Source organism: Bufo bufo, chromosome 3 (genome assembly GCF_905171765.1).
Source record: "Bufo bufo chromosome 3, aBufBuf1.1, whole genome shotgun sequence".
Lineage (NCBI taxonomy): Eukaryota > Metazoa > Chordata > Amphibia > Anura > Bufonidae > Bufo > Bufo bufo.
Window position 1 is genome coordinate 275035988 of NC_053391.1, and position 16473 is coordinate 275052460.

At 41.5% G+C, this 16473-nt stretch overlaps 1 protein-coding gene across 1 annotated transcript in view; it reads right to left on the reverse strand.

Moving 5' to 3' along the window:
• Positions 1 to 16473, reverse strand: part of KIF21B (kinesin family member 21B) — a 1425990-nt gene that overhangs the window by 886209 nt on the left and 523308 nt on the right. Inside the window, exons 21-22 of the mRNA XM_040424150.1 lie at positions 7342 to 7550; positions 7076 to 7217 (exon numbers count right to left, since the gene is read on the reverse strand). Coding sequence (XP_040280084.1) covers positions 7076 to 7217; positions 7342 to 7550 — 351 coding nt within the window. The remainder of the gene's footprint in view (positions 1 to 7075; positions 7218 to 7341; positions 7551 to 16473) is intronic.

Here is a 16473-nt window from a genome sequence, read left to right on the forward strand (position 1 = left end):
TGGGGTGCTCGGTCCCAGATGGCGGTGGCCAGTAGCAGACGGACTCTCTTGGCGGCGGGTGTTCTGCTTTTGCCCACTGCTCCCTCTTTTGCTATGCTGTTGGCTCGGTCTCACCACTGCCTCTTCCTCCGAATTCTGAAAGTCAGTGGCACGACCTTCATTCCATGTGGGGTCAAGGACCTCATCGTCCCCTGCATCGTCTTCCACCCAGTCTTCCTCCCTGACCTCCTGTTCCGTCTGCACACTGCAGAAAGACACAGCAGTTGGCCCCTGTGTTTCGTCATCATCAGAGACGTGCTGAGGTGGTATTCCCATGTCCTCATCAGGAAACATAAGTGGTTGTGCGTTAGTGCATTCTATCTCTTCCACCCCTGGGGAAGGGCTAGGTGGATGCCCTTGGGAATCCCTGCCAGCAGAGTCTTCAAACAGCATAAGAGACTGCTGCATAACTTGAGGCTCAGGCAGTTTCCCTGATATGCATGGGGGTGATGTGACAGACTGATGGGCTTGGTTTTCAGGCGCCATCTGTGCGCTTTCTGCAGAAGACTGGGTGGGAGATAGTGTGAACGTGCTGGATCCACTGTCGGCCACCCAATTGACTAATGCCTGTACCTGCTCAGGCCTTACCAGCCTTAGAACGGCATTGGGCCCCACCAAATATCGCTGTAAATTCTGGTGGCTACTGGGACCTGAGGTAGTTGGTTCACTAGGACGTGTGGCTGTGGCAGAATGGCCACGTCCTCTCCCAGCACCAGAGGGTCCACTAACACCACCACGACCATGTCCGCGTCCGCGTCCCTTACTAGATGTTTTCCTCATTGTTACTGTTCACCACAATAAGAAAAAAAATATTTGGCCCAATGTATTGAATTCAAATTCAGGCCTTTTTTTACAGGCACCTAACACTATCTGGGTATCTATTTAGGTACCGTATTACACTAATACAGGCACAGCAGTAACGACAGATTTAGCTGAATATAAATTGTAGGCCTAGTATTTAGTCGCTGGATGACAATTAGACTTAGCGTGTGAAGTTATTGAGGATGACCCTATCCGCACCTTCAATCTAATATCTAACAAAAACTGTGCTTCGGCAGACAGCAGACAGTATTACAATTGGCTAGCCACAGCTGAAACACCAGATTTAGGGTACTGCTATTTTGGCAATTGTATTTTACCCCTCAATAAAATAGCAAGCACATCCAAGCCCCTGATGTAGGATATAGCAAAAAAAACAAAAAACACTATTGATGGTTAAAAATGGACTTGGTGGCACCACAAGACACAAAATGGCCGCCGATCACCCCAGAAAAAAGTGACTGAAAAACGCTCTGGGCAGCCTTAAAACAGTGAGCAATTGAATAGCAGAGGTTGTATGATACACAGCTGTATATCGATCACTTCAGTAAATAAATCCCTGCCTAATCTCGCCCTAACAGCAGCAGCTGCATCCTCTCCCTACACTGATCAGAGCAGAGTGACGTGCGGCGCTACGTGACTCCTGCTTAAATAGAGGCTGGGTCACATGCTGCACTGGCCAATCACAGCCATGCCAATAGTAGGCATGGCTGTGATGGCCTCTTGGGGCAAGTAGTATGACGCTTGTTGATTGGCTGCTTTGCAGCCTTTCAAAAAGCGCCAAGAAAGCGCCGAACACCGAACCCGAACCCGGACTTTTACGAAAATGTCACGGACACCCCAAAATTCTGTATGAACCCGAATTATACAGTTCGGGTTCGCTCATCCCTATCTATTATAAAAGTAGAGAAATTGAAATTTGGAAATTTGCTAATTTTTCAAAATTTTTGGTAAATTTGGTATTTTTTTAATAAATAAAAATGAAATTTGAAGTACAATATGTGACGATAAAACAATCTCAGAATGGCCTGGATAAGTAAAAGTGTTATCACCACATAAGTAAAAGATATCACCACATAAAGTGACACGTTAGATTTGGCCTTGTCCTTAAGGTGAAAAATGGCAGGGTCCTTAAGGGGTTAATGCTTATGAAAACATGTAGAAATCTGAGTCTCATTTCCTTCTGGGATTCACGCCCCCACCTATCCCTTGGTTGAAATTGATGGACTTATGTCTTTTTTCAACCGTATTAACTATGTAACTATGTAATGCATAATTGAACTTTTTCTCAAACACCCACTTAGTTGGTGACTTCATCCCCTGCATCCTCCCCCTTATTTTACAATTACCGAGGGTTATTTAAGGTAATCTATGTTACACTTTGCCACTGATTGATAAAGACACTGTCGAAACGTTGCTATGTTTGTTGCCTAAATAAATCACAAGGAATTTCACTAAATGTACAAGTGCTGTGGATTCTGCTTTATCCGGTTCATTTGGGACTCCCAAGCCTGTGTCCCCATCCGCGTGCACCCCCTATCCCATGGATCATTAGCAAGTATCCTGAGGATCGAGATATACAGTATATAACCCCCCCCCCCCCCCCCATCGGGTTGGAGTGCTGCTTAATACTGACTGTACTATGTGTTAATAGTGGCATAACCCCTTATTGGCAATCAAAACAGTGCATATTGGTCTTCTTTACAACACATATATAGTATGTATAAATTCTGCTTTAGTAAGGGCTACTTCACATACAAACTCATATTTTCAGCATTTTTAAACAATTTACTCACTGCCAAAAGAAACTCTTTAAAATAAAAATAACAAATAATTTTATTGAAGACTGGAGAGATAGGCTCCCAACCTTTCTGATAGTACAAGGCAGAGAAAAGGTGGAGAGAGTGAAACACGCTGGTTCCCTCACATGAGACGATTAACATATATTGGGTTATTTTTTTAACTGGTGTAAAGTAGAACTGGCTTAGTTGCCCATAGCAACCAATTATATTCCACCTTTCATTTTTGACATCTCCTTTGGAAAATTAAAGGTGGAAACTGATTGGTTGCTATGGGCAACTAAGCCAGTTCTACTTTATACCAGTTTGATAAATGACCCCAATAGTGTCCACCTGGCAGAATCATAGACACGGTGTTGACTCAGTGTGACACCACTCATTCTCCACCCCTAAGAGTAATCATGCTATGTTGCGTTTGCACTCTAATGGAGTATATGAGTGTGAAGACCCCCTGAGTGTAATAGTATAACACAGACATTATACCATACAATCAGATGTGATACTGGAAACCCAACTATGTGTTGATGTCACTGATTGTAACTTATGGTAGTAGACATTTGCAAGATATTACTACTTGGACTACTTTGACCCCTATTGATTCAATCGCTCATGTCAGGCATAGGAATGTCATAGGTTTGTTGGTACTGGCTATCTCTGGCCCTGGCTGGGCTGCTGATCAATCTTCTTGTCAACACTGAGCACAACCTTCCCATCCACACATACACACATTACTGATTCAGGATTGACCACACCCTCGCTATAAATTTATCACCAATTACTCTGAGCTGCACTGTTATTCAGCCATGAACAAAACTGTAGAGGCTCACTGGCCCTGGCAGTTGCTTGCTCACTGGCTCTAGCTAATGTTTGCTCAACGTGTTTCTCCACCCGTGGTGGATCATCAGGAGCAGAACAAAGCACTATATTAGAGCAATTAGGATGCCAATCACCCCTGTTTCAGAGTGGCGGCGTAACCAACTCTAGTGTGGCCGTAGGTGTGGCCGTCGCCTGTTTGAGCATAGGGGCGCGTCCCCTCCCCCAAGTGTGGGGCTGAGCCCACACCTGGGCGAGTCAAATGGAGGGGGCGCAGCTGAGTCAGGATCGCCATGCCTATAAGTGTAGAGAATCGAAAAGCAGTGTCAAAGCACTGTCATGTATAGCATGGAACTAGCAGTGGTGTAATAAAACAGGAGGACAATTGAGAGGACAATATTGAAGCAAAGCTTGAGTGATGAATATTAGATGTGTGATAGCCTGTGGGTCAGGCTACAATCTGTAATAGTATATGTGTTTAAAAAAAAAATATTAGGAAATTGGTGTCCTCACAGCCAAAAATCAGCTCCTACTTGTATGGCAGTCTTGATAGTGTGTCCCGTCGCCCCACATCTCATGATGGCTATTGTGATAAGAAATCAGACAAACATAAATCATTTCAGAACTTTTTCCACCTTTAATATGACCTATAAACTGTTCCAATCAATTGAAAAACAAACTGAAATCTTTTAGGTGGAAGGAAGAAAGAAATGTGGTTGCATAAGTGTGCACACCCTTAAACTAATACTTTGTTGAAGCACCTTTTGATTTTATTTCAGCACTCAGTCTTTTTGGGTATGAGTCTATCAGCATGGCACATTTTGACTTGGCAAGATCTGCCCACTCTTCTTTGCAAAAACACTCCAAATCTGTCAGATTGCGAGGGCATCTCCTGTGCACAGCCCTCTTCAGATCACCTCACAGATTTTCAATCGGATTCAGGTCTCGGCTCTGGCTGGGCCATTCCAAAACTTTAATCTTCTTCTTGTGAAGCCATTCCTTTGTTGATTTGGATGTATGCTTTGGGTCGTTGTCATGCTGAAAGATGAAGTTTCTCTTCATGTTCAGCTTTCTAGCAGAAGCCTGAAGGTTTTGTGCCAATATTGACTGGTATTTGGAACTATTCATAATTCCCTCTAGATTAACTAAGGCCCCAGTTCCAGCTGAAGAAAAACAGCCCCAAAGCATGATGCTGCCACCACCATGCTTCACTGTGGGTATGGTGTTCTTTTGGTGATGTGCAGTGTTGTTTTTGCGCCAAACATATCTTTTAGAATTATGGCCAAAAAGTTCAACCTTGGTTTCATCAGACCATAACACCTTTTTCCACATGCTTTTGGGAGACTTCACATGTGGTTTTGCAAAATGTAGCCTGGCTTGGATGTTTTTCTTTGTAAGAAAAGGCTTTCATCTTGCCATTCTACCCCATAGCCCAGACATATGAAGAATACGGGAGATTGTTGTCACATGTACCACACAGCCAGTACTTTCCTGCAGCTCTTTTAATGTTGCTGTAGGCCTCTTGGTAGCCTCCCAGACCAGTTTTTTCTCGTCTTTTCATCAATTTTGGAGGGCTGTCCAGTTCTTGGTAATGTCACTGTTGTGACATATTTTCTCTACTTGATGATGACTGTCTTCACTGTGTTCCATGGTATATCTAATGCCTGTTAAATTCTTTTGTGCCCTTCTCCTGACTGATACCTTTTAACAATGAGATCCCTCTGATGCTTTGGAAGCTCTCTGTAGACCATGGCTTTGGCTGTTGGATGCGACTAAGAACATTTCAGGAAAGACCAACTAGAGCAGCTGAACTTTATTTGGGGTTAATCAGAGGCACTTTAAATGATGGCAGGTGTATGCTGACTCCTATGATTTTGAATGTGATTGCTTAATTCTGAACACAGCTACACCCCCAGTTATAATGCAACCACATTATTTGAGGTTTTTTTCTTCTCCCCTCCACCTAAAAGATTTCAGTTTGTTTTTCAATTGAGTGGTACAGTTTATAGGTCACATTAAAGGGGTGAAAAAGTTCTGAAATGATTTATCTTTTTCTCATTTTTTTTACATCACAGAAACCTGACATTTTAACAGGGGTGTGTAGACTTTTTATATCCACTGTAGGTGACAACACATTTCGGAGCTGGGAAACACTCCTTTTTCAAGTCTGGGGTTTAGAAACAGTGCCTCCTTGTGCAGATAGCATGTTTTTCTCAGAAGTATCGAAAAACGGTGGACCCCAATTACTCCACACTCTCCTATCGTCTCTCATCACTCACCGGGAGGACTGGCAACTCCACAAGTGAGGAAAAGAGGAGGGGAGCAAGACACTTTCTTTCTGCATTAACATTTGTTTGTGTATAAACAGGGGCCGGCATCTCCCCCTGTTAAAGCATAGTTGTCTATGATTCTCCCAGGTGGACAACTATATGTTCATCGTCTTCTTGAGGTAAGTGAGGGAACCAGTGTATTTCATTTTCTCCACCTTTTCTCTGCCTAGTACTATCAGAAAGGTTGGGAGGCCTCTCTCCCCAGTTTTATTGTGTCTTCAATAAAAGTGTTACTTTTATTTTTTAAGTTTTTCCTTTGGCAGTGAGGAATATATTTTAGGAGATGCAAACCACCTTATCCTTTAAACATTTGCAAAAAAAACTGCTTCAGTTGTGTTTTTATAGGTTTTATTTTTAATTTTTAAATTTTTTTAAGTTCTATAGAAAAGTCAGTCAGAAAAACACAATGGAAAACACCATACCTAGAGTATGTAACGTTTTTGGGGAAAAAATACTACAGACCTCAAAATCACCATGAACCAAAATATTTTGTTATATCTAAGTATCTTTGCAACAGCTGGTCAGAGTGTTTCTGGCCAAAAAAATGCACGCAAAAATGCCATGAGAATGGTGACATTTTTACAAAAGTGCTTTTTGAAGCTCCCCTATAAGGTTTAAGAGGAGAATATAAGTGACATCAGTATAATAAGACAAGATATTCAAGGTCATAAAATTGGGGCACATACTGTATAAAGAATTCAAAACAGCACAACTAGACTTAAAGAGGACCTTTCATCTGGTAAAAAATTCAGAACTATGTATCATGATATGTACAGAGGCGCCCAGGGATCTCACTGCACTTACTATTATCCCTGGGTGCTGCTCCGTTCTCCCGCTATGTCCTCCGGTATCTTTGGGGACTTGGTTATACTGGGCGGAGACTTCAGGGACTTGATTATACTGGGCGGAGACTGCCCTTGTTCTCCTGGGCGTCTCCTTATCCCAGGCTGTAGCGCTGGCCAATCGCAGCGCAGAGCTCACAGCCTGGGAGATGCCCAGGAGAACAAGGGCAGTCTCCACCCAGTATAACCAAGTCCCCGAAGATACCGGAGGACATAGCGGGAGAATGGAGCGGCACCCAGGGATAATAGTAAGTGCAGTGAGATCCCTGGGCGCCGCTGTACATATCATGATACTTAGTTCAGAATTTTTTGCCAGATGAAAGGTCCTCTTTAAGAAAAATGCTTAGATAATATCTGTAAATAACAGTATATAAGCTGAAATACTGTCAAGTGCATTAGCGTCTGACAGACAAAACTGCATTGTTCCACTTACCCGCAGCAACCGTTCCATATCATTCTCCAAATTAAGTAAAGTCAGCCTCTGTAAAACAACTTCATGAACTCGCTTTTCCAAAGTTTGCCATTTTATATGAGCAGCCTTGCTCAAAGGAAGCCGTGTTCGGGGAGGTGTTCTCCTGTTTCCAAATTAATTAAGAATTTTATCAGGGTTTAGTAATAATAAAAGCATAGTCCATTTCTAATTGTAAAGAAAGTATTGTTAGCTTGAAAAAGGTTATCATATACGGTAAGTTTTGTCACCTCACAGCCAGACTGCCATTAGCTAGAGGTCCTGTTTCTTTTGTTGTCTTGCGATTCCACTGTCGTACAATGCTGGACACAGATCGTGAACTACAATCTTGTTCCGATGATGCAGTGCTTGACAGTTCTGCACCCGAATCTGGAAGTGATGACATCTGACTTACAGAACGATCTGGAGCTGGCCTAGAAAGACGTTTAAGTGCGGAGACCTAGGGGACACAGTGCACAAAAGCGATAAATCTACTCATATCCACAAATAACAGGGAAGATGTGGTAAAATTGCAAGTTACAAAAGCAACAATAACAGGTTCAAAACTGTAACCCGGCATGTAGGAATACCTGTACCTACTGTATGTACCATGAAGTGCATAACATCTAGGTCTTTTCATTATTGAATGGAATACTAGTAGCTTACACCCTTTTTTAATACAGTATATAATTCAGGGGTGCTTACCCTCACTGCAGTATTGTTACATACTGCATATTACAATTATAATCTTTTTTTTGTAGTTTTGAATTTTCAAGTACACACAAAAGCAATGCACAAAAACATATTTGTCAAGCTGAGAAAAACACGCTATCTGCACAAGGAGGCACTGTTTCTAGACCCCAGACTTGAAAAAGGAGTGTTTCCCAACTACGAAACGCGTTGTCACCTATATGTAAATAAAAAATAATTTTCTCCAACTAGTTGAAGTCGTGTCATTGCGCCAAGAAGTTTCGAAAACGGTGGACCACAATTACTTCACACTCTCCTACATGCTAGATTTAAATAAAAAAAAGCACAAAAACTATGCTTTAACAGAGGCAGATGCCTGCCCCTGTTTATACACGAACAAATGTTAATGCCAGAAGAAAGTGTCTTGCTCCCCTGCTCTTTTCCCTTATTTTTGGGAGCAGCTGCAGTACAGTGTGGATGGAGTAGCAGCACAGTATGGAACAAATAAGGCAGTAGATGTGTGGCTGTGTAAGGGAAATAGTAGCAGTGGCAAGGCAGTGTAATGATAATGGTAGTGGCAATAGAGGGAGCAGCAGCTATGGCTGCAGCAGCCAAACTGTTCAAAACAGGATGATAGGCAGGCAGTGGCGGGCCCGCATTAAGTAGCCATGGTCAGCAAGATGTATTCATCGGCCTCAGGAGGTGTGTAAAAATCTTTATGGATCCATGCCTTACTCATTTTTACAAATGTGATGTTTTGTACACTTGCGGAGGATAAGTTTGTTCATTTGAGTGTAACCACGCCATCTGCTGCTCTAAAAACCTTCTTTGAGAAGACTCTGGAGGCTAGATAAACAGCCTGTCCAGAAGTCCATAGGGTTAGGGAACACGGTATGTGCTGGAGAAAGGCCAAAGTCCATGTAGGACAAATCGGGGATCCACATAACATGGATACCAGCCGTGTGCATGCTGCCATTTTTTTTTTGCGTCTATAGAAATGTCAAAAATTGACAAAAATTTAAATTTTTATATCTCTTTACAGGCCAGCGGAACAGACACACAAAATTTATGGTTCGCATCCAATCTGCAAAAAATGCAGATCAGATGCTGAATAAAAATATGGTTGTGCACATGAGGCCTAAACCACAGCTTTTAACTGTTTATCTGTCACCAATGATCGCTACCAGTGACTGTCCACAAAGCACATCACATTCCTGAGTAAGAAGAAAATAAAAACAGGCACTCACCAACTGGTATGTCTATAGTGGATTATTTAATATTAATGATAAAATCCCATAAAATAAATATAAAATATAAAACACTGTGCACCGGGATCAATGGCCTGAGTGCAGATAGCTGACACGTAAGATATATTGTTGGGTATCGATATACTTCAAACAAGTACTTAAAACTGTGCATACATAGATGTAAGATTGAATAATAATCAATATAGGGAAAATATACGTGAACAAAATGAACAAAATATAAATGTCCTGTGAAAAATATGCTGTGAGAAAAAATATATAATAAATCCTGTGAAAAAGGTTATAATAGAATGTTCCTGTAAAGGATTCTGTGAAAAAAAGGTTTTTGTGAAGAACTTGCAGAGTTTTGATCTTTTTATAAGAATGTTGTATCCATACAATATAGCGCTAATATGGCAATAAATGAAATTTTCTTGCAAAGGAACTATGTCCGATGGCATATAACGCTGCTGTGGTAGAACAACCAATTTGCAAAGTCCACACTCAGGGTTCAATACGGCATGTATTAGGGTATGAAGGAAATCGGGTTTTAACAGTGGGGCGTCCCCCTCTTTAACAACCCTCTTACCTTGCCTTCAGAATGCCCCTCGCTTGTATAGTTGCTATTTTGCTGATCGCTGAATCCTTTGTATCTCTCAGTATGAGATCCGATACTTTGTGTTAGCTGCTTGGTCTCTGCGTTCCACGTGGTGTTGGTGCGTATCACCTTACAGCAGTGCTTCTCAATTATTTTCTGTCATGCCCCCCCTAGGAAGAAGAAAACATTTCGCGCCCCCCGCGCGACTGTAAATAGTATCATTTGTCGGGGGCCGGGGGCTCCCTCTCTCCAGCCGTAGAGTTGCTAGGCAACCGACGCCGCGTGGGACGCCGCTTGTGGATGACGGACACTTATGGGGGGATCTGTGAAAGACGGACACTTATGGGGGGATCTGTGGATGACGGACACTTATGGGGGGATCTGTGGATGACGGACACTTATGGGGGGATCTGTGGATGACGGACACTTATGGGGGGGATCTGTGGATGACGGACACACACTTATGGGGGGATCTGTGGATGACGGACACTTATGGGGGGATCTGTGGATGACGGACACTTATGGGGGGATCTGTGGATGACGGACACTTATGGGGGGATCTGTGGATAACGGACACTTATGGGGGGATCTGTGGATGATGGACACTTATGGGGGGATCTGTGGATGACGGACACTCATGGGGGGGATCTGTGGATGACGGACACTTATGGGGGGATCTGTGGATGACGGACACACACTTATGGGGGGATCTGTGGATGACGGACACTTATGGGGGGATCTGTGGATGACGGACACTTATGGGGGGGATCTGTGGCTGGCACTGTTACAGGGGGATCTGTGGCTGGCACTGTTATATATGTGCCATCCACAGACCCCCCACCCCATAACAGTGCCATCCACAGTGCCCCCCCAGCCCATAACAGTGCCATCCACAGACCCCCCCATTGCCGCTCCAGTACAGTGCATAAAACAATATACAAATATATAACTCTATAGACTTTTGTCATAAAACTTATAACCTTTAATGTTTATAAAATTACTAAGATTTAATGTTAATTAAAAAACTCTATAGGTGTCAATTAAAAACTCTATAAGTGTCAACAGTTTTGGAATCTTCCTTCTTTTCCATCTCTCTACGTTGTATTAGTCATATATTATGATCAGCTTTTTGCCTTCTTCCAACTCTCAATATTTGTGTCTTTATAGCTTTCAAATTTATGATACAGAGATATATAAATACCTATCTCTATAGGTTTCGAAAAACCGCATAAAAAAAACCAAAAAACGCATCAACCCCAAAAAAACCGCATATGCGTTTTCGATGCGTTTTTGGTGCGTTTTTTTCAGATTTTGCTTTCTCTTGTTCATCTTTATTGTCCCATATAACTTGTTCATTAGGGATAAGAGATATAGTTAAATAATGTGCTTAAAACTGTCAAGTACCCCATATTTGTTGATAACCCTTCTGGGTCCCTCAGACTTTTTCAATATTTGTTAGCTGTATAGGGAGAGGGAGCCTAGCTCGGAGGGGAAATCCTGGTGCTGATTAACAGCCAAACTCAGGATGTCCCATCCAAGGTAGGCACCCACCTCCAATATCTACAAGAAACCAAATAGTTCGAAGTCCGAGTTCAATCCTCGTGGGAGGAGTGTCTCAAAATCAAAAATTCTTCTTGATTCCTGCCTTGACATCCTGGCGATATGGTCTCCTCCTCTCCAGTGTACATCCACTTTTTCAAAGGCCACGAAGACCATACCTTCAGGATTTTTATTGTGATGTTCTTTGTAGTGTAATGAAAGAGAGTGCTTTTCGTAACCATTTTTAATATTTGTAATGTGTTCTGACAGTCTTTTTTTCAATGAACTTTTGTCCTCCTACTGTATTGTTTCTTGCATTGGCATTCTATCATATATAAAATGTTGCTTGAGCTACAGGTCAGAAACTCCTTTATTTTCCATGTAAAGGAGTTTACCCGTGATTGGACTTCTGTGGTCTTCCTAGGGAACAATGTCAGTTTGCATATTCCACATTTCCCACACTTGTAGAAGCCAACCAAGTTCAACCAACCTTGCATGGATAATTTGTTCTTTTAATCTCTGTTTTTAATTGTTGGTGCTACCTTTAAAGACAGATTTTGGGCCCTTGTATATGTTATTTGGGGACCATTACTAACTAAAGGGCCTATTATTCTGTCTCTCAATAGATGGTGCCAGTGCTTCCTCACAATTGTTTCTATTTTTTTATGTTGTTTATTAAAGGGGAGTATTATTCTTAATTGATCTTGTTCTCCTTTTTCCTTTTCATTTATGATTTCTTTTTCTGAAAAGAAGGACTCCCTCTGTATCTTTTTAACTTTTGTGAGTGCTTTGTCTAATACATTGTTAGGATATTTTTTATCTAGAAAACGCTGTTTCATAATTTTAGCCTCTTGCTCGAAATCAGCTACATCTGTACAGTTTCTTTTTATCCGTTTGAATTGTCCCATTGGGTTGGAAGAAGGCAAAAAGCTGATCATAATATATGACTAATACAACGTAGAGAGATGGAAAAGAAGGAAGATTCCAAAACTGTTGACACTTATAGAGTTTTTAATTGACACCTATAGAGTTTTTTAATTAACATTAAATCTTAGTAATTTTATAAACATTAAAGGTTATAAGTTTTATGACAAAAGTCTATAGAGTTATATATTTGTATATTGTTTTATGCACTGAGGACATATTTAAACGCTAAATGAGAAAGCAATAAATCCATGCCGGGTTTTTGGTGGGGTTTGTGAAGATAAGAGTATATAAAGAAGGGGGTAGTAGTACTCGCACTATAGCCACTGAGGAAGAGGGAGACCCCTCGAAACGCGTCTGGCTGATCCTGCGAGTGACAAACTACCCACCTGAACCCGAGCAAAGACCCAGATATTACCGGTCAATATAAGATTTGTATGCTGATCCGGACGCCAGAGAAAGTGAAACTGGCTTAAACTATCGCGAGACTACGCGATCCTTGCAGAGTGTTTCCTGTAAGGTGATACGCACCAACACCACGTGGAACGCCAAGACCAAGCAGCTAACACAAAGTATCGGATCTCATACTGAGAGATACAAAGGATTCAGTGATCAGCAAAATAGCAACTATACAAGCGAGGGGCATTCTGAAGGCAAGGTAAGAGGGTTGTTAAAGAGGGGGACGCCCCACTGTTAAAACCCGATTTCCTTCATACCCTAATACATGCCGTATTGAACCCTGAGTGTGGACTTTGCAAATTGGTTGTTCTACCACAGCAGCGTTATATGCCATCGGACATAGTTCCTTTGCAAGAAAATTAAATTTATTGCCATATTAGCGCTATATTGTATGGATAAAACATTCTTATAAGAAGATATCAAAACTCTGCAAGTTCTTCACAAAAACCTTTTTTTCACAGAATCCTTTACAGGAACATTCTATTATAACCTTTTTCACAGGATTTATTATATATTTTTTTCTCACAGCATATTTTTCACAGGACAATTATATTTTGTTCATTTTGTTCACGTATATTTTCCCTATATTGATTATTATTCAATCTTACATCTATGTATGCACAGTTTTAAGTACTTGTTTGAAGTATATCGATACCCAACAATATATCTTACGTGTCAGCTATCTGCACTCAGGCCATTGATCCCGGTGCACAGTGTTTTATATTTTATATTCATATTAATTTTATGGGATTTTATCATTAATATTAAATAATCCAGTATAGACATACCAGTTGGTGAGTGCCTGTTTTTATTTTCTTCTTATTTGTTACATTTGTTACATTGGATGAGCAGGTGAATCATCCAAAAACAGAGCACCTTAACCGTATTAGCAGATACGGTGAGCCACGATATAAATATACTCAACATTCCTGAGTAACTCTGATATTGATGATTCCTCAGCAGATCGTAACACTCGAGAGAGGATAGATCAAATCCATCAGCTTCAATCAAACTTACATCTCCTTCTTCCAGATTGTCTTGTTCCATAAGGTCAGCATTAGGTCACAAGCTAAGGCTACTTTCACACTGGCGTTTCTGGGTCCGCTTGTGAGATCAGTTTCAGGGCTCTCACAAGCAGCCCAAAACGGATCAGTTTAGCCCCAATGCATTCTGAATGGATAAGGATCCGTTCAGTATGCATCAGTTTGCCTCCGTTCAGCCTCCATTCCGCTCTGGAGGCGGACACCAAAACGCTGCTTGCAGCGTTTTGATGTCCGCCTGACGATGCGGAGCCAAACGGATCCGGTCCTGACTTACAATGTTAGTCAATGGGGACGGATCCGTTTTTACTGACACAATATGGTGCAATTAATAACGGATCCGCCTCCCATTGACTTTCAATGTAAGTTAAAACGGATCCGTTTGCATTATCATATTTTTTTTTTGTTCATGGTAATGCACGGATCCGTTCTGAACGGATACAAGCGTTTGCATTATAGGTGCGGATCGGTCTGTGCAGATACAAGACGGATCCGCACCTAACGCAGGTGTGAAAGTAGCCTAATAGAATGCCATTCAAATGCAGAAGAAGCTAGTGTGAGAAGTTCATTTGCTAAGAGGAAATCAGAGGAGGAAGTCTAATAAAAAATTCTCCAAGTGGAAAAGGGTAGAAGTGGCTGGCTTAGCTAAATGGAAAGTCCTTAAACAAGCATTATGCTAAGATACAAATATGGACTGCTTCATCTCAGAATTGGAGCCCAGCTGATGGCACAACTCATTATGTGCTACAGAAATCATCACTTAGGCCCCTTTCACACGAGCGAGTATTCCGCGCGGATGCGATGCGGGAGGTGAGCGCATTGCACCCGCACTGAATACCGACCCATTCATTTCTATGGGCCTGTGCACACGAACGGTGATTTTCACGCATCACTTTTGCGTTGCGTGAAAATCGCAGCATGCTCCTCTTTGTGCGTTTTTCACGTAACGCAGGCCCCATAGAAATTAATGGGGTTGCGTGAAAATCGCAAGCATCCGCAAGCAAGTGCGGATGCGGTGCGATTTTCACGCACGGTTGCTAGGAGACGATCCGGATGGAGACCCGATCATTATTATTTTCCCTTATAACATGGTTATAAGGGAAAATAATAGCATTCTGAATACAGAATGCATAGTAAAACAGCACTGGAGGGGTTAAAAAAAAATAAAAAATCATTTAACTCACCTTAATCCACTTGCTCGCGTAGCCGGCATCTCCGTCTGTCTTTTTTTACTGTATAGGACCTGTGGTGAGCATTAACTATAGTTCAAGGACCTGGGATGACGTCACTCCGGTCATCACATGGTACGTCACATGATCTTTTACCATGGTGATTCACCATGGTAAAAGATCATGTGACGTACCATGTGATGACCGGAGTGACGTCATCCCAGGTCCTTGAACTATAGTTAATGCTCACCACAGGTCCTATACAGTAAAAAAAGACAGACGGAGATGCCGGCTACGCGAGCAAGTGGATTAAGGTGAGTTAAATGATTTTTTATTTTTTTTTAACCCCTCCAGTGCTGTTTTACTATGCATTCTGTATTCAGAATGCTATTATTTTCCCTTATAACCATGTTATAAGGGAAAATAATACTATTTACAGAACACCGATCCCAAGCCCGAACTTCTGTGAAGAAGTTCGTGTTTGGGTACCAAACATGCGCGATTTTTCTCACGCGAGTGCAAAACGCATTACAATGTTTTGCACTCGCGTGGAAAAATCGCGGGTGTTCCCGCAACGCACATTTTCCCGCAACGCCCGTGTGAAAGGGGCCTAATATCTCCTGCTAGTCACATTAACCACTTAAGGACCACAGGTTTATACCCCCCTAGTGACCAGGCCTCTTTTTACAAATCGGCACTTCATAATTTTAACGGTTTATTGCTCGATCATGCAACTTGTCACCCAAATTAATTTTACCTCCTTTTCTTCTCACAAATACAGCTTTCTTTTGGTGGTATTTGATTGCTGCTGAAATTTTTCGTTTTTCTGATATTAATCAAAATAGACCGCAATTTTCTCAAAAAAAGTGTATTTTTAACTTTTTCTGGTAAAATTGCTCAAATATAATTACTTTTTTATACAAGTTTGTGTCAGAATTTATTGTGCTACATGTCTTTGATAAAAAAAATCCAATAAGTGTATATTTATTGGTTTGCGCAAAAGTTATAGCGTTTACAAACTATGGTACAAAAATGTGAATTTCCGCATTTTGAAGCAGCTCTGACTTTCTGAGCACCTCACATGTTTCTTGAGGTGCTAGAATGCCAGGATAGTATAAATACCCCCCAAATGACCCCATTTTAGAAAGAAGACACCCCAAAGTATTCGCGGAGGGGCATGGTGAGTTTATGTATGATTTAATTTTTTTTCACAAGTTAGCGGAAAATGACACTTTCTGAGGAAAAAAAAAAATTATAAAGTTTCCATTTCTGCTAACTTCTGGCAAAAAAACTAAAAATCTCCCACGGACTTACTATGCCCCTCAGTGAATACCTTGGGGTGTCTACTTTCCGAAATGGGGTCATTTGTGGGGTGTGTTTACTGTTCTGGCATTTTAGACGGGGCTAAATTGTGAGCAACCCTGTAAAGCCTAAAGGTACTCGTTGGACTTTCGGCCCCTTTACGCACCTAGGCTGCAAAAAAGTGTCACACATTTGGTATCGCCGTACTCAGAAGAAGTAGGGCAATGTGTTTTGGGGTGTATTTTACATATACCCATGCTGGGTGAGAGAAATATCTCTGCAAATTGACAACTTTGTATAATTTTTTTTTAAAAGTTGTCATTTACAGAGATATTTCTCTCACACAGTATGGGTATATGTAAAAATACACCCCAAAACACATTGCCCTACTTCTTATGAGTATGGCGATACCACATGT